This window comes from Saimiri boliviensis, chromosome 2 (genome assembly GCF_048565385.1).
Source record: "Saimiri boliviensis isolate mSaiBol1 chromosome 2, mSaiBol1.pri, whole genome shotgun sequence".
Classification (NCBI taxonomy): Eukaryota; Metazoa; Chordata; class Mammalia; order Primates; family Cebidae; genus Saimiri; species Saimiri boliviensis.
In genome coordinates this window covers 33245681-33270331 of record NC_133450.1, presented here as the reverse complement: position 1 = coordinate 33270331, position 24651 = coordinate 33245681, and the positions used below count along the sequence as shown (strand labels likewise).

General features: G+C 39.5%; 1 protein-coding gene across 1 annotated transcript; it reads right to left on the bottom strand.

Annotated features, from left to right (window-relative positions):
• Positions 1–4889: 4889 nt before the first annotated feature.
• LOC141579948 (mediator of RNA polymerase II transcription subunit 6-like) lies at positions 4890–24259 on the bottom strand. The gene is made up of 8 exons (XM_074393056.1): positions 24152–24259; positions 18882–19041; positions 17879–17970; positions 14585–14667; positions 14169–14277; positions 12213–12328; positions 6412–6439; positions 4890–5601 (listed from the first exon to the last, which is right to left on the bottom strand). Exons 1-8 carry the CDS (start codon positions 24171–24173, stop codon positions 5471–5473), a joined length of 741 nt encoding a protein of 246 aa, XP_074249157.1. The 5' UTR covers positions 24174–24259; the 3' UTR covers positions 4890–5470.
• Between the last annotated feature and the right edge of the window lie 392 nt (positions 24260–24651).

Genomic DNA, 24651 nt, shown 5'->3' with positions numbered 1-24651 from the left:
ATCTAAAACAGACTCACAGAAGCAGAGAATAAAATAGTGGTTGCTAGGAGCTGGGGGTAGAAGGAAACGGGAAGATATTGATCAAGGTGTACAAAGTTTTGTTAATGGTTGAGGGTGTCCAGGTTCTTGGCATCCTGAAAAAATTGGACAAAATGTACAAACAGAGCAAGGAAGAAATGAAGGGACTTACTGAAAATAAAAAGTACACTCTACAGTGCGGGAGTGGGCCTGAGCATAGAGGCTCAAAGGCCCCATGACAGAATTTTTGGGAGTTTAAATACCCCCTAGAGTATTCCATTGGTTGCTTTGGGTATGCCCTATGTAAATGGAGAGGATGAAGTAAAGCTACAAAGTCATTTATGGTGCATACCCTACGGAGAGGATATTTCCTGTTATAGCTGAAGTGTGACTCAGCCTTATGTTCCCAGCCTCCAGACCCTATTTTCCTTCCTCAGTGTCAGTAAATAAGTTCTGAGCCAGCAATTTGAATAAAACAGTAAAATTAGCTTAAACAACAAATGTATTGTCTCAAAATTCTGGAGGTTGAAAATCCAAAATCAGAGGGTCGGCAGGGCTAAGGGCTATGCTTCCTGTGAAACCTGTAGGGGAATCCTTCTTTGCCTCTTAGCTTCTGGTGACTGGCCACGTGGCATACCTTGGCTTGCAGATGCATTACTATGATCCTCCATCTTCACATGGCATTCTGTTTTTGTCTCTTCACACAGTTTTCTTTTTATAAAGACACCAGTCATATCGGATAAGAGGCCCACCCTACTCCAGTATGGCCTCATCTTAACCTATAACATCTGCAAACCCTGTTTTCAAATGAGGTTACATTCTAAGGTACTGGGGGTTAAGATTTCTATATACCTTGTTTGGAGAAGAGGAGGACACAATTCAGCCCATAACACATACCAAAAAGCAATATAATATTCATAAAACTAGAATATTCCTGAAATCCATATTAGAAGTTCATAAAAATAGAGTATTCACAAAAGCAATTTTAATAGCCCACAACTATGAACAATACAAATGTCTATCACCATTAGAATGAACTCTAAAGTTGTAATATATTTATGCAATATAATACTACACAGAAATTAAAATAGCTACAAATGAAACAACTTTGATGAACTTTTCAGATAAAAAAGAAGCCATATATTAAATGCACACACTGAACCAATTATATTAAATTTTAAAAATAGGCAATCTAAACATTTTAGGGATGCATGGTTACAGAGTTTAACTGTAAAGACAACAAATGATTATCATAAACTGAGAATGAAGCTGATTAAGCGTTAAAATTAGAAGGCAACATAAAGGAGTTTTTGGGATACTAGCAAAGTTCAATTTCTTAACCCACATAAGTTATACGGTTACAATGACTTTTACTCCATTACTGTGTGTACTGTTCTATATGTGGTAATTTACAGTGCAGTTGAAAGAAAAGGAGCTTTGCTAGAAAAAATAAAAAATACTTAAAAAGCAAATTAAGCAAAGTTAAAAAGCTTATATAATATGCTGTCTTTTATATAAGAAAATAAAATATCTACTCATTTGTAGGGGGAAAATGGCAGTAAACTAGAGAATAGATTACCTTAAGAAGGTAAATTAAAATGGATGGAAAGAAGTAATGGATAAGTGTGGAGAGAAACTTTCAGACAGTACTGACATTTGAAACCATGTTAACATTTCATATACCCTAAAATAAAAGACAAAAAGAAATCATTAAGAATGGGGGGGGGGAAGCAAAATAGAATTCAAAATAAAAACAAATAAGCTGAACCATCTATTAAATGAGTAGCATAACCACACTGAAAAAGGAAAAAGAATTAACCCAGCCTAAGTAATTTTTTAACACAGTACTGAACTATGTGTCCTGAGGCTAAAGACCAGGACTCAAGCAAATACTGAACTAAATAAGGGTGTTTTTTGTCTGTTTTTTTTTTTTTTTTGAGATGGAGTCTCGCTCTGTTGCCCAGGCTGGAGTGCAGTGGCGTGATCTTGGCTCACTGCAAACAACCTCTGCCTCCTGGGTTCAAGTGATTCTTCTGCTTCAGCCTAGCGTTAACTGGGACTACAGGCCCATGCCACCACACCTGGCTAATTTTTGTATTTTTAGTAGAGACTGGGTTTCACCATGCTGGCCAGACTGGTCTCAAATGCTTGACCTCAAGTGATCCACCCATCTTGGCTTCCCAAAATGCTGGGATTACAGGTGTGAGCCACTGTGCCTGGCCTACAGGTCTCCTTTTTGCAAAAGTATAGGTTCCTCTGCAATTTCAAAACTTCATTGTTGGCCAAGTGCAGTGGCTTATGCCTATAATCCCAGCATTTTTGGTGGCTGAGGTGGGAAGATGGCTTGAGTCCAGGAGTTTGAGACCAGCCTGAGCAACGAAACAAGACTCAGTCTCCACAAAAACGTTTTAAAATTAGCCAGGCATGGTGGTATACACCAATTGTTCCAGCTACTCAGGAGACTGTGGTGGGAGGATCACTCGAGTCCAAGAGTTCAAAGTTGCAGTGAGCTGTGACTGTACTACTGCACTCCAACCTAAGCAATAGAGTGAGACCCTGTCTCCCCAAAAACAACAACAACAACAAATCCTATGTTGTTATTCTAGGATTAGGCAAATAAATTAATACATTATGGATAATGGGAACCAGAATAGTCATCAACACAGATTTGCCAATATGGAAGAGAACAAGGTGAACTTTGTGGTGATGGACTAAAATTGGAGGTATCAGTATGAACTGATGGTAGCTTTTAATATAGGTAGAATACACAGACAGATAGACATGGATGTGTATGGATGTATGTGTATTCACTCACATACATAGGCATATATCTATTTCCTGACTGTCAGTTGTAAGGGCCTAGAAGCAATGACACCCTGGTAGCAATGAACACACCCAGCACACAGACCTTGACTTCCAAATGCTATTCTCCACTCAAAGAAATAGAAGTGCCTGGCTCCAGGGTTGAAATAAGCCTGGAATATCTTCTTGTGCTAAAGAGGAAAGAAAACACTCAATGTATGATGAAGTCATATCAAAAGGACACAGGATCAGCTTGAAAGGGCTCCCACTGGCCCAATTTAGGATAATCTGGGCATCAATATGAATGACAGTAAAGAAATGTACCCATTGAATAAAATAAGAATCCAGGAGTCCACAATGATATTTTTAAAACAGGGGGTGGCAAAATGAAAGTTCTTATTTATAGCAGAAAGCTAACTAATAACAGAACAATGAATCAGAAAATCACCATTTTGGCAACAATCAGAGTCATAAACGATTCAGGCAAGACTTATCAATGGAGGCTAGCCAGTGGGTAAAAGTTTGAAAAATAACAAGAAGATACTCAGAGGCTCAAAATATGCCCCACAATATACTCATAACTTACAAAAGGAAAAAACCTTTACAGTGGAGTCACCTTACAGACACTATCTTAACCAAGTGATCAACGTCAACATCACCAGAAAAGGAGCAAATTGACAGCATGTGCCTTCATAAGCATCTTTTCTATGGCATTCCTCACAAATATGCATGAGGTGAATTTCATCATGAGAATGTATCACACACACCCAAATTGAGAGACGTTCTACAAAATGAATGGCTTCAACTCTTCAAATATCAAGGTTATGAAAAAGAAGCAAGATTAAAGAACTATTCCAAGTTACAGGAGACTGAAAAGACAACAACTAAATGCAACCCATAACTCAGAATTTTCTTCTGATGTAAATGACATTATTGACACCTCTGGTGAAACGTGAATAAGATAGAGAGGGGGGAAAGAGAGAAACAGCAAGTGACAGGAGAGCAAGACTTAGAGACAGAAGAGAGAAAGAAAAGGAAAGACTAAAACACAGAAAAATATTAACAGATGGAGAACTTGGGTAAAAGGTATATTTAGGAATTCTTTGTACTATTCTTACAACTTTCCTGTATGCCTGAAATTATGTCAAGATAAAAAGTTCAAAGACAAAAATCTCTCATAATACATAAAATCAGACATTTCATAAAAGCAGAAAACAAAGATGAAAAATTGTTCAACCACTTTAAATACTAAAACATCACTTTTGCTACTTAACACAAAAAACTTAAGTGACAAAATTCAGTGGTAGCAATTCTGGAAAACCTGGTACATATTTCATACTTTGATGACTAGTCCAACCTTCTGAGGGACAACTTAGCAATATGGACTAAGAGCAATAAAAATGCAGAGACTCAGTGATATCACATCTGGAACTCTATCCTAAATAAATAAATACCAAATATTGAAAAGGCATTATACAAAGATATAATCACTGCGGTCTGGGAAAAATCCCAAGTGTAACACAGAAAGAAAACTGAGATATAATCATTCAGACACTAAAACAGTCTATAAAAACTATGTAAACATGGGAAAAAGCTTACAATAGATACAATAAAGTAAAACTGTATGAAAGCAATGATTAAAGTACAGTTTTAAACGCACCTACATGCAGCAAGCACACTCAGCCCCCTTGTCATGAGATACCCTGTGCTGCCTAGGGACTCTGCAGACTTCCTACCAGCAAGAAGGCCCTCACCAGATGGAGCCACTCAATGATGGACTTCTCAGCCTCTATAGCTGTTAACAAAAAATACAATCCTTGTCTTTACTGAAAAAAAATTATCTACACACAGAGTAAGATTAAAATTCACAACACTGTTACAGTATTTATAGGGTAATGGTATTGGTGAGTGAGGTTTTTCCTTTTTGTCATCTTTCAAAATGTCAGTAACTAAATACTGAGGAATATATAACTAACAAAGGGAAATATGCTTAGTTACTACTTTCACATTCCTTGTGTCTTCAAAATGCATCTGAAAAATATCAGGCAGGACAAAGAAAAAAGTCATAATGAAGCAATATATACAAATATCTTTATTTTGCTTTTAAACATATCTACCAGTAAACATGTGAGTGGGTAGGCTGCACAAGTCCAGGAGAGAAAAGGTTACAGAAGATATATAACAAATATTCACTAGAAATCATGATGGGAATAATATCCTTTCTCTTTGAGATGAAGTCTCGATCTGTCGCCCAGGCTGGAGTGCAATGACGTGATTCTCGGCTCACTCCAACTTCCGCCTCCCAGATTCAAGCAATTCTCTTGTCTCAGCCTCCTGAGTAGCTGGGACCACAGGCGCCCACCACCATGCCCAGCTACTTTTTGTATTCTTAGTAGAGACAGGGTTTCGCTATATTGGTTAGGCTGGTCTCAAACTCCTGACCTCAGATGACCCATCCACCTCGGCCTCCCAAAGTGCTGGGATTACAGGCATGAACTACTGCACACGGCCTAATACCCTTTCTTAAAGAATAAGTGCATTCCACACAAATAAGATGATTCCAATAAAGTACCTTAAAGCTCAAGAGCCACAGTACTGAGGTACAACAACTGGCATGAGGAGTCTTGCAGGCTTCTCTCTTGTCTAATACTCACTGAAGTCTCATCCGTTTTTCCGGGGGGGCTTTAGCACTCACTGTCTGTTGTACATTCTTTGTGGTTTCCTTCTCCTCAGATTTTACAGTTTCTGGTACAGGTTCTGCCTCTTTCTTTGTCTGATCCACTAGATATCAAAAGTAGATTTTTTTGGAAGGGGGATATGGATGGAGGGATGAGAAAAATTCAAACAATGGTTAATTCGAATGATTCACATTTCAAATTCATTTTTAATTGCTTATCTCAAGTTCTAGATCTAGCTATTTCCCCAGGCAGTTGTACACAAGAACCTAGTTACAAACCTAACAACCTGATAACTAAAGGAAATTAGTAATACTAGACAAAATTATATAGCATTTAAGTAAGACGGTACTTAAAAACAAGATATATAATTATTCTAACCCAGTACCAGGATGTTTCAATGCCTATTTTCAATAATGTAACAGAAAACATCACTGTGTAAAAATACACAAAGATTTGATGGAAAAAATATTGGCTTCCTCACACCTCAATACCTACTCTTTCCCTCCCCATTCATCTTTTCACTACCACAAACACTACCACAATGGCACCACCTGCTGACAGTTGAGCAGATCTCAAAGATTAGGAGTAAAAAATTACAATGAGAAACTCTAGAACAAGATTGTTCCACCTGTGGCCCAGGATGGCTTTGAATGCGGCCCAACTGCAATTTGTAAACTTTCTTAAAATACTACGACTTTTGCTTGTTTTAGCTCATCCGCTATCATTAGTGTTATTTTATGTGTGGCCCAGGACAATTCTCCTTCCAATGAGGCCCTGGGAAGCCAAAAGATTGGATACCCCTGCTCTAGAAGGACAAAATGACCATAGCTCATTTCATATGCTGTAGTTGTTACTGATTTACAGGCTGTTCGATCTTATTTCCAGCTTAATAAGAATATTAGATGAACCATACCTGGAACAGGCTTTTCTCCAGACTTTTGCTATGATTTTTAGAAAACAGGAAGGGAGAGGAAGAGGAAAAAGAAGAAAACAGGTCAGATTGGCAAAGTTTCTTCTTCTTGATTTCATATTAATACAATGAAAACTTCATCCAAATTACATTTCAAATGACTTTGTGAAGAAAAACTTCTATTTAGATACTATAAATTTATCATTTTCTACTTATTTCCCATTCCAGAAAAGACACAAATCAAAAACTAGAACAAAATAGTCAACCAACCATAAAAACATTTGAACTTTTAACATTGTAGCCATGTGTGGACCCAGGCTACAATGCTTTATAAAAAGCAATTCAGTAGAATCCAATGGGAAGAAATAATGAAGTCTTTCAATACTCTGAAGTCTTATTTTCTTTGGGGATATGAATTACGGGAAGGGAGAATGAAGTATGGATGAACCAGGACTTTTAAAGTTGGCAGGCAAGGGAAATTTGGAGGGAAAAGAGATTTCTGATGAGTGTATTATTAAAAACCAGTCTATAGAAAAAAAAGATAAGAGCATTAGAGGTCAGAAACAAGGTCAGATCCTTCACTCTGTACAGCAATTCTTTCAGTTGATTAAGCTGTCATCTCCTTTGCCCCATTCTCCAAGTTAAATGCTCTAAAACAATCTAGTCTCCTTATTCAAGGTTCACAACCTACCCCCTCATTCTCATCCGATGACACTGTCTCCCATGTTTAAAAACAACAACAAAAAAAACTAGAATGCCAAACACCACCAACTTCCTTACCACCTACCTTTAAACGTATTATAATTTTATAAACACACACACACATACACACACACTTAAAACACCTTATTACTTCCATATCATCTGAGAAGAAAAAAGTTCTCTCATTCCACTTCTAATGCCTCCATCTGTTTGCTGAATCTTTTTGGATTTACATGCCCTTCCTAAGCCTTCTTACCTATTGCCATTCCTAATAACTACAAAATTTTCTGATATTACACATTCCAGGTTCTTGCTGCCAACTGCCAACTATCCTACTCCAACTGCAAGTCCTGGGAAACTTTACACTTAACAAGACCAAAACTGAGCTTCATATTATTACCCACTGTGCAATAAAAGGGTTACCATAGAAGGCCTGAGGCTGCTATACTTAGAAAAGCCTGCTCAAAAAGCTGGCCCTTGGCTAGTGTCTAGTAACTTTGGATTTTGGGAGGTTTCCCACCATTCCCTGATAACAGTGACTCACTGTGCCTAGACACTACAAAAAATGTGATTTAGGCTAAAGACCTGCTTTCTTCAGAGGCTGTGAAATTTTGGTATGTGCTAGGTAGAGGGTACCTACATGAAGAGCCTCACCCCCCAACTCCATAAAAGCGCCTTGGGTACCGGGTCTCTAATGTACTTCCCTGGGCAGAAATATCACGCATACATTGCTGCATTTTCACTGTTGAGAAAAGAGTGCACTCTGTGTAATCTCTTAAGGGAAGGAGGAAGTATAAGGAAGCCTGTACATGGATTCTTCCAGACTCTGCTGTGTCTTTTTCCCTTATGATCTGGCCATATATGTTTACCGCATTATAGCAATAAATCTTAGCTCTGAGTACAACTACATGCCGAGTCCTTTGAGTCCTGCTAGCAATCTCCAAATATGGGAGTCATCATGAGAACCCCCAACAAAGCCATGTATCACATTACCTTGTGAAAATATCAGTACTTAAACATGGCCAAAGTAATTCTGAGGAAACAAATCATTTTTCTTTAAAATAGGAAAGGAAATACAGGGAGAACACTGAGGAGAGTAAAAAAATTCAAAGGGGGAATTTTTCTACTGCCAGCACTGAATCATTTAAGCTATACTGGACATTGAACTATATTTGGACATTGGAATAATATCATTATTTACCCAACATAATACACTGTGTAATCTTTTCCAGTAAATCCTGTCAGATTAGTAGAACATGGTTTGAGACGGGGATATATAGCAAGGGTGCCTCTTGGAGCAAATTTAATCAGATGGCTTTGGTTTAGATAATCCTAGTTGAAGTAATAGCGTATGGTATTCTAGCAGCTTCTAAAAACAGCAATAAAAAAGTCCCCATAAAAGGCTCTGAGGACCAAAACTCTCATCACATCGGTATTAGCGTAACTTCCAGCGGTAACGACAATTAAAATACGAAAAAAGGAGCTTCAAAGAAGCAGGCAGGACTTCTCAAATATTCTCCTGAACATCCCCTTCCAGGGGCAACATCCCTGGGTACCACAAGCCCAACTGCTCAATAAAATCGGTAAGTAGGAATACCTTCTGTGTCCTTATCCAAAGTAAATACAGTTCTGGAGGACACAATGTGTAAAGAAAAGAAGAGTTCCTATGAGCTAAAAGAAGTTCTGGGAGACTTCAAGTAGATCATTTTTTTTCTCTAGATCTGAGGCTAGAAAAAATTTGGTAGGAAAAGCAAAAAAGATTATTAATAGTTCTAGAGAAAGCCATCTTTCTCCTAGCTATGTTACACAGAGCTGAACATACTCTTATCTTTGGCAGTTGGTTTTCGGCCCTTGGATGGTCAAAGAAATGTGGAGTTCAGGAATATGATGATGTAAGTATGAATGTGGCTGAAGCTTTAAAGGAAAAAGGTAAAAAACTCACTGAAATGATACGAAGTTTACGGTCTGCTTAAAAATAACTGGGAGAAAGTAGGGGAAGAAGAGATAAAATAAGCTTGGCCATTTTTGATAACTGTTGAGGCAGGCTAAAGGGTATATGGGGTTTCATTTTTAATTATTCTCTCTGCTTTCATGTTTTTAAAATTACTGTGCTTTTCTAAAGAGGTTTTTGTTTTTATATTTTATTTTTTCCTGAGATAGAGTCTCACTCTGTCACCCAGGCTGGAGTGCAGTGGCACGGTCTCAGCTCACTGTAACCTCTGCATTCCAAGTTCAAGCGAATCTCTTGCCTCAGCCTCCTGAGTAGCTGGAACTACAGATGCATGCCACCATGCCTGACTAATTTTTGTATGTTTAGTAGAGACGGGGTTTCACCATGTTGGCCAGGATGGTCTTGATCTCTTGACCTCGTGATCAGCCTGCCTCAGCCTCCCAAAGTGCTGGGATTACAGGCATGAGCCACCATGCCCGGCCACGGGTTTTTATTTTAAGAATCAAGAGAGTCTTTGAGCTTTCTCTACAATGTCTAGCCTAGCTCACCAGGATAGAACAGCAAGTAAGATTCAAGGCAGCATCCCTAGCCAGGAAAAAAAAAAAATTGTCTTTCCCTGGAGTTCCTCAGAACTCAAATATAATGGGAAACTACTCAATGTTCTGTAGGTTGGTCAATGAAAACCAAACCCCTAACAACTGTACTCAAACCAAAATCTGTGTTTTCCCCTGTATTCTGAATTTTAGTTAACAATACCAATGTAATTCTAGGCCTGAAACCCCAGAATCACACTTTGTCCAATTTCTCAAAATCTAACCACCAAATTTAAGCAATCCTAACTCTGAAATTACCTCCTAAATCTGTCTCCTCTCTATCCTATGGCCACAGAATTAATTCAAGCTTTCCACAATCTAAGTGCCCTGAATCCAAACTTTACATGTGATTTCCTAAACATCCCCCACCATATTGTCATAAAACACAAAATTGACTGCATTACTCCCTTGCCAACTACTTTAAAACATCTAATGGGTCCTTACTGCCATCAGCAATAATTCTCAGCTAGTCACCTGAAGATGAGGTAGCAGAGATTTCAGTGAGAATACACTCTTAGAGAGCATATACTTGAAAAAGAGTATACAAAACTTCCCCTGGTTTGGCCGGTCTTTGGTTATGATAGCTATTGTTTTAAAACTTCAAATAGGGCCGGGCGTGGTGGCTCAAGCCTATAATCCCAGCACTTTGGGAGGCCGAGGCGGGTGGATCACGATGTCAAGAGATCGAGACCATCCTGGTCAACATGGTGAAACCCCGTCTCTACTAAAAATACAAAAAAAAATTAGCTGGGCATGGTGGCACATGCCTGTAATCCCAGCTACTGAGGAGGCTGAGGCAGGAGAATTGCCTGAGCCCAGGAGGCGGAGGTTGCGGTGAGCCGAGATCGCGCCATTGCACTCCAGCCTGGGTAACAAGAGCGAAACTCCATCTCAAAAAAAAAAAAAAAAAACTTCAAATAACTCTGAATGTATCCGGAGCCCTGTTATGTTTATAGGAGAGGTAATGGGCTATAAGTTTAAAACAGAGAAGAAACACAGGCCTATAGGATTAAATCCCAACTCCTTTGCATGGCATACAAAATCCTTCTCAACTGACCTTAATCCACCTTTTAAGTCTCATTTTCCATTACTCATCCCCTCACAAACACAAAGAGTAAACCCTCAGAGGATTTTTCTGGTTTCTGAACACATGTTCACTAACTCATGTTTCTGGTTTTGCACGTTCTACTACCGTTTTCTAGATCAGGACTGTTCAAAAGAAATTGTGAGCCACAAATGCAAGCTATATGTGTATTTTTAAATTTTCTTGTCACATTTTTTAAAAATAAACATTTATTTAACCAAATATATCTAAAATATTATTTCAACATATAATCAATATTTTTAAACTACTGAGATATTTTACACACATTCTTTTTCATACAAGTCTGAAATCCAGTATGCATACTGCTCTTACATCACAACTCAATCTCTGGGCTAGCTGTGTTTCAAATGCTAATAGTCACATGTGCCTCGTGGCTACCATACTGGACAGCACGTCTAGCTGTCTTCCCCTGGCCTACCTAGCATACATTATGTACTCACCAAATGAATGCTCAACTACCCCTGACTTCTTATATTTTGTAGATATCACTCATCATCCTACACACGGCTATAATTCATTTATTTATTTATTCAACAGACAATGTTCCATCTTCAAGTGCCATTCATGAGATTCCTCTAAACTAGCTTTCCTGTTCTGAGTTCAATCTTGTGTCTTCTGCTCTCTTCACCACCACACCACAATTCCCATAGCACCCATCTTCCACTACAGCAGAGTCAGGGAAGAGAGAAGGGGAGGCCTGTTCTAAAGTCATCTCATGAAAAATTTTGTTTAGTTTAAAATTTCCCTTGGAAAATCCCTTAAAGAGCTCCTAACAAACACAGGGCATATAATTTTGTGTGTACACCCTGTAAAGGTCCTTAAGAACTGAGACTAGCCATGAGAACAGCATATTCATCAATTACGTTACATACCTACTTCACTCCAAAAGCTCATTTAGTAGAATGGCAGGTGGATTTGCTACTGTTGTTAGAAATCTCCCTGCCCCTCCAAATCACACAGTGGAATTCGTATAACTTAAAGCCCCAATGTGGTATACCTCTATTAATTACTCCTGCCTCCTCTATTTATCATGCCAAACACTCTACCTCAGATGTTCTGTTCTTTATGTTATTCTATCATTTAGGATGTTTGGATATCTACTACATTAGGCTGGAAGGCGGCATGTAGAGTAAAAAGAGCATGAGTTTCATATTCTAGTTTTGTTACCACCTGTGACACCTTCAGCAACCTTTTTAATGAGAATATTATTGATATGCAGTCCTCAAAGTTTGTGAAGATTCAGTAAGAAACACAAAACAGTGTTAAATCTATTCCATTTGCCCATTTCTTCCATTAGGTCTTTCAAAACCTTTCCTTTGATACAGTGATTTTTTAACTAATGAGGAAAATCAATAACTTCAGGTCACACCTGAAACAGTTCTCAATTAAAAATAAATATGTATGCCATACAAAAGAAGTAAAGATTAACCACACATATTTTATTTTTCATTACCTGCACAAATCTGGGTGGAAATTTTTGTCTGAGGTCTACAAGTAGAGCATCCACACGTTGTCTCTGAAAGATAGAGCTTGGTTCTTCTTTCCTTTTGGCTTTAGGTCTGACTTTATCTATTAAAATATGAAGTCTGAATCAAAACATTGCCTACTTAGTTTGGTGTCTCATATTTTACAAATCTTTATCCACCATGAACATACACAAACTTCACCTCATATTTTACAAATCTTTATCTACCAAAATATACATAAACTTCATTACCTGCTATACCAAAGATAATTCCCCAAATCAGGTAAACACAGCATATATACAGAACTGTTGTAACTCTCCCTCTTAACTGAAGTTAAATTCTACCATTTAAGGTGATATACATCTTTTAAAGCTACTTCAGTTTTGGTACAAAAGCATACACAAGAGTTTTAAAGCTCAAGTTTTTCATAATTACCAAGATCACAATCCAAATTATTGGTCTGAAATTGTCTTTGTTTTTTTTGAGATGGAGTCTCATTGCGCAGGCTGCAGTGCTGTGGTGGAGTCTTGGCTCACCGCAACATCCGCCTCCTTGGCTCAAGCCATTCTCCTGCCTTAGCCTCCTAAGAAGCTGGATTACAGATGCCTGCCACCACACCTGGTTAATATATTGTATTTTTACAAAATAGAAACAGGGTTTCACCATGTTGGCCAGGCTGGTCTCGAACTCCTGACCTCAAGATCTGCCCACCTCAGCCTCCCAAAGCGCTGGGATTACAGGCGTGAGCCACCACACCCAGCCTTACCTTTGTATATTTTAAGTGTATTAAATGGTCTTTTCCCATGAAACCTACTAAGAACAAATAAAAAAATGCAGGCTTCAAAGACTCAATCTACCATATTCAATTATTAAGACTGTAATTCACCAAAAAAAAAAAAAAAAGAAAAAAAAATTAACAAAACAGAAAATCATGTAGACAAAAAAAGAAAAGAACCTGAAAGAGAAATTCTGAAGTTAATCACATGTGGGATTTGCCCTTGGGAGGGAGGTGTATTGGGAAACTGTCTCTAAGCAAAGGGTTCCACGTAAGTGTTATTCCAAATATTTGGTTACGGTAAGGGAAAACAGCCATTGGGCCAATTTTAGTCAACAAAGGCAAACTTTCCTTTATCAAATGTTGCTGCTTATACCTACTATTAAGAAGATGATACAGGTCTGAATTCTACAGAAAGGCCATGTTTCCTTCAGTAATTTATTCTGAGTTGCTATTTCTCAGAAAAGGAAATCCAAAATTCAGGTATGCTGTTAGAGGCACATTTCTGGAGGTAATATTTTACTGCTGAACAGTAAAATATGATGAACACAGTAGCAGATTTGATGGAAACTTAGAGGACCTTGAGCCACAAGAGGTGATGAGATGGAAGGATCAGAAAACAGACTGGCCGTCTGGAGACAGGGCTCTAAAAGGCAATCTCTCTCACCTTCTCCGCTTTGAAGACTGGAGAAATAACAAGTTCCAGATTCCAAGATAACTCAACAGTCAGATAACTAGGGAATATCATCTTTGCTCATTCCCCATCACTGTCTCTCCTATGTCTTTATTTTATTTTTTAAGAGGCCAGGTTTCACCATGTTGCCTAGGATGATCTTGAACTCCTGGGCTCAGGTGATCTGCCTTGCCTTGGCATTACTAAGCGCTGGGATTACAAGAGCGAGCCACCACGCCTGGCCCCAAATATTTTAAAACCTTGAATCACCTTAAAAAAGACTACCAGTTACCTAACAGACTAAACTTGTATTTGTTCCTGTGTGAAAGCTATGATTACCATATCTACTTACATGAATCTCAGCTGCAACAAAGTCATCATCCCACGAAAAAGTGATACACACCTAGAAAAGATCAACAGCCATTTTCCTAAAGAAAACAGCTTCATTCTCAGAGGATCAAAAGTGTTTTAGGAGGGTCTGGGTGTTCTACTTACCTTGCTCTTCATGATCTTTGAAGTGCCACCAATACCCTTTGGAAGGATGATACCGACAGTATGACATAGCTTCATCAAAAGCTGACTGAATACCATGCACTGCAGTAAGCTTGTAAAAGGAAAAACAAATCCTAAATTTCTCATTAGGTCAACCAAAATTTCCAAAGTAAATACTCACAAAATGTCACATACACAAAGACAGAACCTGTTTTTCAGAACCTAAATTACTATACAATTGGAACTATGAAATACACTTTGAGCACTGACTTGACTCACAGTAACCACAGATCAAAACATTCTAATAGTCAACACTTTATAGCAACTTACACAAGGCATAGGAGCTCATTTGATTACTGGAAGCAAGGTAGCCAGTTAAAAGTTTTCTTTAGTGTTTAAAGAATGTGAAGACCACTTACCACTCTAGAGTTTATAACTGATCCCAAGTCTGGTGCCTGATAGATCACTCCAGCAATGATATAGTAATCAGCTAGTGGGATAACTAAAACAGTAGGAAAAAAGGTTTTTATGAATACAGCTATGGACACAAATTGCTAAACAGACTCTCATAAAAAAAAAACTAAAATTTGATATTTTCCCATAAGGTGAGGTTTAGCAATTACTGTTTTGGTAAAGCTGTACTAGAAAACAGCTACATCCAATCATTTACCTATCTATGGCTGCTCTGGCAATAATTGAGCGGTTGTCACAGAAACTACAAGGCCCACAAACCCCAAGTATTTAGTCACTGGCCCTTTTCAGAAAAAGTATGCCCACTGTTGCCCTCCAGCAGTGCTTCTCAAACTTTAACGTGCATCTGAATTACCTGGGGATGCTGTTAAAATTAGATTCTTATTCAGTAGGCAGAGTGCATTTCTAACAAGCTCCCAAATGATGCCAATACTGTTGTCAGTCAACCTTACTTAAAGGAGTAAGACACTGGAGCAAGACAGACTTGGGTCCCATGTAAAGATATCAAATGCAATGAGCTTGCTTTTGTGCCCCGGTGCTGGGTCCTAAGGAATAAGATAGCTGCTAGTGAGGCTAGTGCCGTCTTGTGTAATTTCTTTACCTTGAATCCTCTCACCATGGAAATCTTGTCTTGTCCCTAGCCTTGCCTTAGTTCTAACGTTCTCTTTTACTCTGGGCAGAAACTCTAGATCTTTGATTTTGAAACTAAATTTGGATTCTGGAATCACAACTTCTTTACCAAGTCATTCTCTGAAATCAATGCCAAGTTAAAGGTTCTTCATAAATGTCTTAATGAGGGTATAACTGAGAGATGTAGCTGGAATAACACCCATCTGGTTCCCCTATCTTATATCTTCTCTTCAGTATGACTTTATTCTTGGTCTTGGCTTGATTCTAAACGTCTTCAATTTCTGGTTGTCGCTGGAAAAGGTGTCTAGTTCTTTGATTCAAAACCAGATCTGGACTCTATACTCTTCAGCATTATTTCTAAACCAAGTTTTCCGTAGGTAGTTTAACCCAGGTAAAGCTTTTAATTGGATCCATCAATGAGAATTTTCAATTGGTCCTTTATTAATTTGGTATGATTGCATCTGCCATGCATTTTGTAACAGAATTAACTCAGTAGACTGAGATGAAAAGTTAATTGTGGTTGTCAGCAAAGCCTGAGTCCTATCATCTTGCTCTCCTCCCTGGACAGCATGAGCTTCGCCACTTGCTCCACCTTCTCCACCAACTACTGGTCCCTGGGCTCCATCCAGGAACCCCGCTGAAGTGCCTGGCTGGTCATCAGCACAACCAGCGTATGTGCAGGCACCGGTGGCTCTGGCTCCTGGATCTCCATGTTCCGCTCCACCAGCTTCCAGGGCAACTTGGGGTGCAGAGGCCTGGCCATGGGGATGGCCGGAGTCTGGCAGGAATGGAGGCAACCAGAATGACAAGGAGATCATGCAAGCCTCAACCTAACTGGTTCAAAGCCTGGCCTCCTACTTGGACAGAGTGAGGAGCCTAGAGACTGAGAACCGTGGGCTGGAGAGCAAAATCCAGAAGAAGGGACCCCAGGTCACAGACTGGGGCCATTACTTCAAGACCATCAAGGACCTGAGGACTCAGATCTTAAATACTGTGGACAATGCCTGCATCGTTCTACAAATCGACAATGCACGTCTTGCTGCTGATGACTTTGGAGTCAAGTATGTGACAGAGCTGGCCATGCGCCAGTCTGTGGAGAGCGACATCCATGGGCTCCACAAGGTCACTGATGACACCAATGTCACTTGGCTGCAGCTAGAGAAAAGAGATTGAGGTCTCAAGGAGGAGCTCCTCTTCATGAGGAAGAACTATGAACAGGACGTAAAAGGCCTACAAACCCAGATTGCCAGCTCTAGGTTGATCGTGGAGGCAGATGTCCCCAAATCTCAAGACCTCACCAAGATCATGGCAGACATCCAGGCCCAATACAAAGACTGAAGAACCAAGAGGAACTAGAAAAGAACTGGTCTCAGCAGATTGAGGAGAGCACCATGGTGGTCACCACACAGTCTGCCAAGGTTGGAGCTGCTGAGGTGACGCTCACAAAGCTCAGACATATAGTCCAGTCCTTGGAGATCGACCTGGACTCAATGAGAAATCTGAAGTCCAGCTTAGAGAACAGCCTGAGGGAGATGGAGGCCTGCTATGCTGTGCAGATGGAGCAGCTCAACAGGATCCTGCTGCACGTGGAGTTGGAGCTGGCACAGACCCGGGCAGAGGGGCAGCGCCAGGCCCAGGAGTATGAGGCACTGCTGAACATCAAGGTCAAGCTGGAAGCTGAGATCGCCACCTACTGCCACCTGCTGCAAGACAGCAAGGACTTCAATCTTGGTGATGCCCTGGACAGGAGCAATTCCATGCAAACCATCCAAAAAACCACCACCCATCAGGTAGCAGGTGGCAGAGTGGTATCTGAGACCAACACCACCAAAGTTCTGAGATATTAAGCCATCAGAAGCAGTGTACTCTCTGAGAAGCAGGAGGCCAATAAAAAGTCCAGAGGTCAAAAAAAAAAGTTACTTGGGATGCTTGATGTTCAGTTGGTATCCCAACTGTGAGGCAGCTTTGATGCAGTGAGTTGTTCTTACTGTTAGTGCTTGAAGAGTTGTCCTTGGGCATGTTGAAAGAGTCCCGGTAACCAACTATAAACTAGTAGAACTGGCTTTTCAAACATTTGCTACATGATAGTTATACGGGTTGTACCAGCCTCTGCAGATGACTTGTACAATGTGATTATAGTGGACACCAGATTTTTTTTTAGAAAATCTAAAAATTTGGTAGGCAGAGGATGTCCAAGCTACCAGCCCTCATTAAAAATCCCTGGCTCAGAGGCTCAAATGGACTTCCCTGAGAAGACACATTGAGTGCAGCTGCATTTCAATGCTGGATGGAGGGCACACTCAGTATAGCCCTTCACAAGCAAGAAGGAAAGCGTAGGAAACTTGCACATGGATTCCTACAGACCCTACTGACATGTCTTTTTCCAGTACTAATCTGGCTGTGTACCCTTACTGTGCTGCCATAACAAATCTTAGCTGTAAGTATAAGCATATGCTAAGTCTGGTGAGTCCTCCAGCACGGTACTGAACATGTACGTGGTCTTGGGGACCCCTCCCCAAAAGAAACCAATCAAAAAAACAAGTTAGGTCAGGAAGGAAATACATCACGGTATTTTAAAAAGAAAACAATGCCTAAAGTTTACACATTTTTACCTTGAGCAGGGGACTGCCGCTGTTGCTTTCGAATGATGAAAAGAATGGGTTCCTGGGCATGTAAAAGGATGTACTCGATTCCAACCATCTGACTGAAAACACAACACAGATATCCAAAGATCTATAAATGCCCTACAATAATTTCATATGACATTCAAATTATTATATAAAAATTTGGGAACACTAAATAGCATTAAAACTGCCTTTGTTTGGTGTTATAATCTGGCTGTTGAGTAAAACTGGCTATTTTCCCCGACAGGTGGCATATAGATAAAGTAAGATTTGTTTTTAAACAACAAAATTTCTCTACAAAAATGTGTTATAAATTTAAATCTGAGTATTTTCAGTCAGGAAAGTACACCGAAGAACGTCCATTTCAAAAAGGCAACCAAAATGCCATGATGCTTCCTGACTAAATCTATAAATACATACAAAATATAAAAATAATCATGAAGACTATATATACTACCAAACTAGAAAACATCAAAAACTTTTTCCTCACCCCAACAATTTTTTTTTACCTGACAGATTATGTTTAAAAGCAACAATAAGTTGTCCCAATAGCAGTATTTGCCCCATAACAAAAGCCATTTAAAATACGACATAAATTTAACTTTATAAGCCCCTCCTCAATATTTACCTGACAACAGGAAAACTGAATCAACAGTTGTTTCAAATACTTTTATAATATAAAATAGATATAGAAGAGACAATAATTACAGTTCCTTGGTTGAGAATAACAGTAGCATTGCCAAAATCACTCATCAGATCAAAATCAAAACTTGTTACATTTAAAGTAAACATTATGAAGTTATACAGAAAAGGCCTCCGTTAAAAGTGAATACTAATAATTACCTTGCATGTCAAATTTGTACAAACCCAAACAAAACTCCAGTTTTTCTTCTAAAAGTTCTACCCCGCACTTCATGATCCCCAGCTTGAAAGAACTGTTCATTGCAAAACTTGTATTTGGTAAAAATGCTACCTTCTTAAAATAACTTACTTCAAGTGTTCTAATGTCAGCCTCTGCATTTTGACCACTTCATTATTACATGTTCTGTCATAAAAAGGATTACTTCTTTCTGACAAGTAATCCAAGACACTACCACTGTTCAAAATAGGGATCCAAGAGCTGTCAACCCAAGAAATTCCCAGCAGATTGTCTACAGGAAAGAAAACAAAATGATAAAGGATTAGAAAAAAAGAAAGAATTCAATCCAACAAGCATTTATAATATATCTAATGTAGCAGGCACTATGAATATAAGGATGACACGGATCCTAACCACCACACTCTCATGATGTAACAGAAGAGATTATTCAAGAAAGCAATAACATGATGTAAGCGTTATAATAAAGACACAGTGAAACCCCATCTCTACTAAAAATACAAAAAATTAGCTGGGCATGGTGGCAGATGCCGTAATCCCAGCTACTTGGGAGGCTGAAGGAGGAGAATCGCTTGGCCCCGGGAGGCAGAGGTGTAGTGAGCCGAGATCTCGCCATTGCACCCCTGCCTGGGTGACAGAGTGAGACTGTCTCAAAAAAAAAAAGATATGAAGAAATGTGTTATGAGACTACACAGGAAGGAGCAGAATAATTTACCTGAGGGAATGAAAATGATTTTTCATGGGGTGAGAAGGTGGGTTTTAGCATAATATGTTAAAGAATAAATAGAAACTTACATAGAGAAAAAGGCAAAGTAATTCCAAGCAGAGAGAATGTATATACAGAAGCGTAAAAATATAAAGGATATTATATCTTTAGAGAATAATTTCATTAGGTAAAGAAGTGATAAGATTTAAAATTTAGAAAGGATTTAATTGGAAATCCTTATATGCTGGCAAGGAATTCAAAATTTTCAAACAACATGAATGCAAAAGAGAACACATCCATAGTCACTAGTTTAAGATCTCTCAATTAGGTATAGAGAAGTTAGGAAGCTATTATTGTAGATGAGGTGATAATGATGTAAAAGCTAAGGGATAAACAGGAAGTAGAATGCCCTTAACTACAGTGACAGTTTCACATTTAGAGTAGAATTAAATCATAGCCTTTAAAAAGACATGATAAATAGAGCTAGATACTTTTAATAAATGAGCTTTTATTGGCTAATGGCTTCGGTAATACTTCACACCACTGACTGTACTGAACACCACTAGGTGCAAATCATGAACATCAAAATACCTATACGATACTGGTTGAAAACCTTCAGTCTCTCTTATCCTATTATTACCTCCGACATCTTCAAAGAAGTCAGACCTAATTCAAGGTGGCAAGCAGTTTTGAGCAAAATGACTCAACTGAGAAAAATTATATAAAGGTAAAATATACTTTATGTGCTATACAGCAGGAGACAGATAAAGTATATTAATAACCAAATAATTAGTACAGATCATTTACATGGTCCATCATAACTGGATCATGCAATAACCAAATACACAACAGACCAGGAAATAAGATTTTGGAAAGAGTCTTTGTAATGAAAAGCAACTAAAGACAAACATCATTCTCAGCTTTAAATACTACAGTGCAATTATTAACATAGGTTTATTTACAGTAAAACTACTTATACATTTATTTCCTTAGGCATGATTATATTAAAAAGTATTTCTAGAAGGACAGTTTCGGTTTGTTTTTCACAGGACACTATGTCTATATAGTGCCCTAATCAATTATTGATAATAGTGTTAACAACATAATTTCAGCAGGGGTGGAATAATCCACAAAAACAAATAAATGTGTAATTATAGATCCTACCTACAAACAATTAAAACAATTACGGGGAGTTAATAGATTCATTTAGGGACATGATGATAATGAATGTGTCTTGGATAGATTGAGTTTAGGTATGGAATCAGACTCTCAGAATTAGAAGGAATCTTAAATGTCATCTGCTCCATGTGACTTCAGTAAATTCTCCCTGTAAGTTTTCTTTACAAAGCTGTTTCCATACTTACAAAACTCTTCATCAGTATTTATTTCTAACCTATTTTAATTGTCTAGTAAACTAATTCAAAGAGGAAAAGTGAGACATATATGACATATAAAACCAATGCAAATGGAAATAATCCTATTTCTCATTTTTGAACACTGACTTTGTGCCTGGCCCTGTTCTAATCACTTTACCACACAATAACTCAAAGAGTTTGGTAGTATATTACTATTTTACACATGAAGAATCTAAAGCACGGGAAGGTTAAGTAACTTGTCCAAGGTCACAGAGCTACTAAATGGTGGAGCTGAGATCTGAATCCGGGTATCCTAACTCTACAGATCACAGTCGTACACACTACACTGGCTCAAAATGAAAATGCCCACTACAGAGATATTAAGAACTTGTGAGAGAAGCCAGAGGTCCTACTATATATTTGAAGACCACAGAACAATGAGCACTGTTCTAGAGGATGCAGTCTCATAAAATACATTTCCTCTTCTTCATCCCTATTGCCACTGTTATTTATTTAATCTTCCAAATGTCACTCAGACAACAGCTTCCTATTGGGCTCCCTGACTCTAAGTCTTCCCTCAATCCTATTTGGCCTTAATTATGCTATGCTTGCAAAATAATCAAACTATGTCACAGCTTACTGCAAGAATGGTGGTGCACACTTACTGTCCAAAAGATTAAGAACCAAATTCCTTAATATGGCATTTCACAATCTAGCTACACTAGATTCTCACTTCACTGCCCACAATTATCCATCACATAGCAGAATGGCACAAGGAAATAAAACTTCAGCAAGTTAATCTCCTTGTGCCTTGGTTTCCTCATCTATAAAATGGGATCATAATAGTATCTACATACTAAGGTTACATATGTAAAATGCTTAGCACATTGTAATAACCCAATAAATACTACTTGGGATGACGATGGTGTTGGTGGTGGCTTCTTTCTCTATGTTCTCATAGCAATCTTTATACACTTTTATTTCCATAACCTAGAAGCACAAGCAACTTCCCATTAAATTATGAGTTTTTAGAGAACTGGGGCTGTGTCTTACTCATCAGAAACCAATACAGGACCTGATTTAAAATAACCAGCAAATGTTGATTAATTCATGATTGAGAACTAAGTACAAGTACTACATTGGTCAGTGATTTTTCTCAATCCATTTATAAACTCAAGTCTCCAAGAATATTTTTCTAGAAAATGGTTAAGAGGTAAGAGTTATGGTAAGAGTTACGTAAGAGATGAGGTAAGAGTTATGGTCTACAGCTATGAAAATGAAATTATCTGTTGCACTTGGAGATTATCTGTGAGCCCAGCCCCATAAAAAGAATACACTACCAAGTCAGGCAGATTCTAACCACTTTCTACCATCTCTGTTGTTATCACTTTAGTCCAAGCTATGTCCAAACCTCCATGCATTATCGAAATGGTCTCCTAACTGGTTTCCTTAATTCTACCCTTGCTCTCTTACACTGTTCCCAGCAGCCAACGTACTCCTTAAAAAAAATCATATCACATCACTCCTCTGATGGAAACCCTCCAATGGCTCTTCATTTTATTCAGAGGAGAAGCCAAAGACCTTATCATGGCTTTCAACATGTTTCTGACCTCTTCTCCTTCCCACATCCTCTCTCATTTCCCTCCAGCCACATTGGCCTCCTTGCTGTTCCTTTAACACACCAAACACACTAATCTTAGAGTCTTTACCATGATCCCAACAAATCTAAATTGTAAGTAAAAAATTATACAAGTATTTGAAAATAGTCTGATATACTAAATGTTTCTCTTTTTTATTTTGTAGCAAGGCAACATGTTGACATAGCCCAAGCAGTCTAACAGCATTCTAACAATCGGCAAGGATGAAATTAGGCATTTTAAACTCCTACTTATAATGAAAGAAAGGTATGTAAACTCGTGATCCAGAAGTGTTTAAGATCACCGGATAACTATAAATTGAGAATGTTTGTAATAAATGTGCTAGACCCCAATCCAGTTAATATAGAAAAAGGTGCCTCAGGTCGGGCGCAGTGGCGTGAGCCAGCATTTTGAGAGGCCGAGGCGGGCAGACCACCTGAGGTCAGGAGTTCGAGGCCAGCCTGACCAACGTGGAGAAACCTGTCTCTACTAAAAATATAAAATTAGCCCGGCATGGTGGCGCACACCTGTAATCCCAGCTACTCGGAAGGCTGAGGCAAGTGAATCGCTTGAACCCGGGAGTTGGAGGTTGCGTGGAGCCAAGATCGTGCCGTCACACTCCAACCTAGGTAACAAGAGCGAAACTCCGTCTCAAAAAAAAAAAAGAAAAAGAAAAAGAAAGAGAAGAAAAAGGTACAGCATCTCAAACACTTCCCTTTAAAAATCAAGTACTGTAGGCCGGGCGCGGTGGCTCAAGCCTGTAATCCCAGCACTTTGGGAGGCCGAGGCAGGTGGATCAAAAGGTCGAGAGATCGAGACCATCCTGGTCAACATGGTGAAATCCCGTCTCTACTAAAAATACAAAAAATTAGCTGGGCATGGTGGCGCGTGCCTGTAATCCCAGCTACTCAGGAGGCTGAGGCAGGAGAATTGCCTGAACCCAGGAGGCGGAGGTTGCGGTGAGCCGAGATCGCGCCATTGCACTCCAGCCTGGGTAACAAGAGCGAAACTCCATCTCAAAAAAAAAAAAAAAAAAAAAAAAAAAAAAAAAAAAAAAAAAAAATCAAGTACTGTATATACGAACAAAAACAACTCTACATGCTCCCCAAGATCATTAATGGGTGGCATCTCCATATTTATTCACTGATTGATTAAATATTTGAGCACCTCTATAGCTCAGGTGTCAAAAAGATACGACCCCGTAATAATTGATGGATGTTCGATGTCAAGTATTATCGACTCAAAAATAAACTTTACAACAGAAAACATTTGGGATTCATGCCCAGGAACTCGTGGGGCGCGATCGTATTAGGGAGTCACCATGCCAAGTCCCAAGACATGAATCAAATCAAGTTGGCTCATTACCCCACTCCCAAAGGCCATTCCTTCACCCCAACAGAATAGCTCTGTTGTTGCAGAGATACGCGTGTAGAATACTCCCGCTCTGAAGACTCAAAGCCCAGAGTTGCTTCCAATCCCTTCTCTCCTGAGCTTCCAAGAGACGCTCCAAGAACTTGGAAAAACTCATCAGCGTTTAACTAGATCACAGCCTTAGGTCGTCCACAAAAAACACTAAGAAAAGCTTGAGACCTAACACAAAGGAACCTGAACCATGAGCCTGCGAGCTATAACATGCCAAACCAGCCCACAGACAATCAAGAGACAAAGTATAACAATACAATATACCTCGAATATCCACCGCCGCCATAATTCCGAGAGCGTTCACAAGTTCTCTTTCCGGCGCAAGGTAAACGTAAGCCCAAGCCGCCGGAAGCAGCGGGTCGAAGACAGTGCGCAAGGGTGAGGAGGGACGTAGAGCGGAAGAGGGGGCGGGGAGGGCAGGAGAGGGGGAGGGCTGGGAGATACGAGCGGAAGAGGAGGGGCGGAAATGGAGAGCGGCTGGGAGGTGGGAAACGCGGGGCGGGGTGGGAAACGCGGGACGGGGTGGGAAACGCGGGGCGGGGTGGGAAACGCGGGGCGGGGTGGGAAACGCGGGACGGGGTGGGAAACGCGGGACGGGGTGGGAAACGCGGGACGGGGCGGGGCGGGACGGAGCGTGGGGAGCGGGAAACGCGGGGCGGGGCGGGGCGCTGAAAGGCCAGTGCAGGTGTGCTGAGTAAGACTGGGCGGGGAGGGAAGGGCCAAAGAAGAAGAAGGGGAGGGAGGATTACTGGGAAAAAAAATTA

Coding starts and splice junctions, on each gene's coding strand:
- LOC141579948 (XM_074393056.1), bottom strand. CDS start 24,173: ATGGCGGCGGTGGATATTCGAG. Junction 14,668..17,878: donor GCGGCAGTCCCCTGCTCAAG/GTAAAAATGTGT, acceptor CTACTGTTTTAG/TTATCCCACTAGCTGATTAC. Junction 6,440..12,212: donor TTCCACCCAGATTTGTGCAG/GTAATGAAAAAT, acceptor TAAAAATCATAG/CAAAAGTCTGGAGAAAAGCC.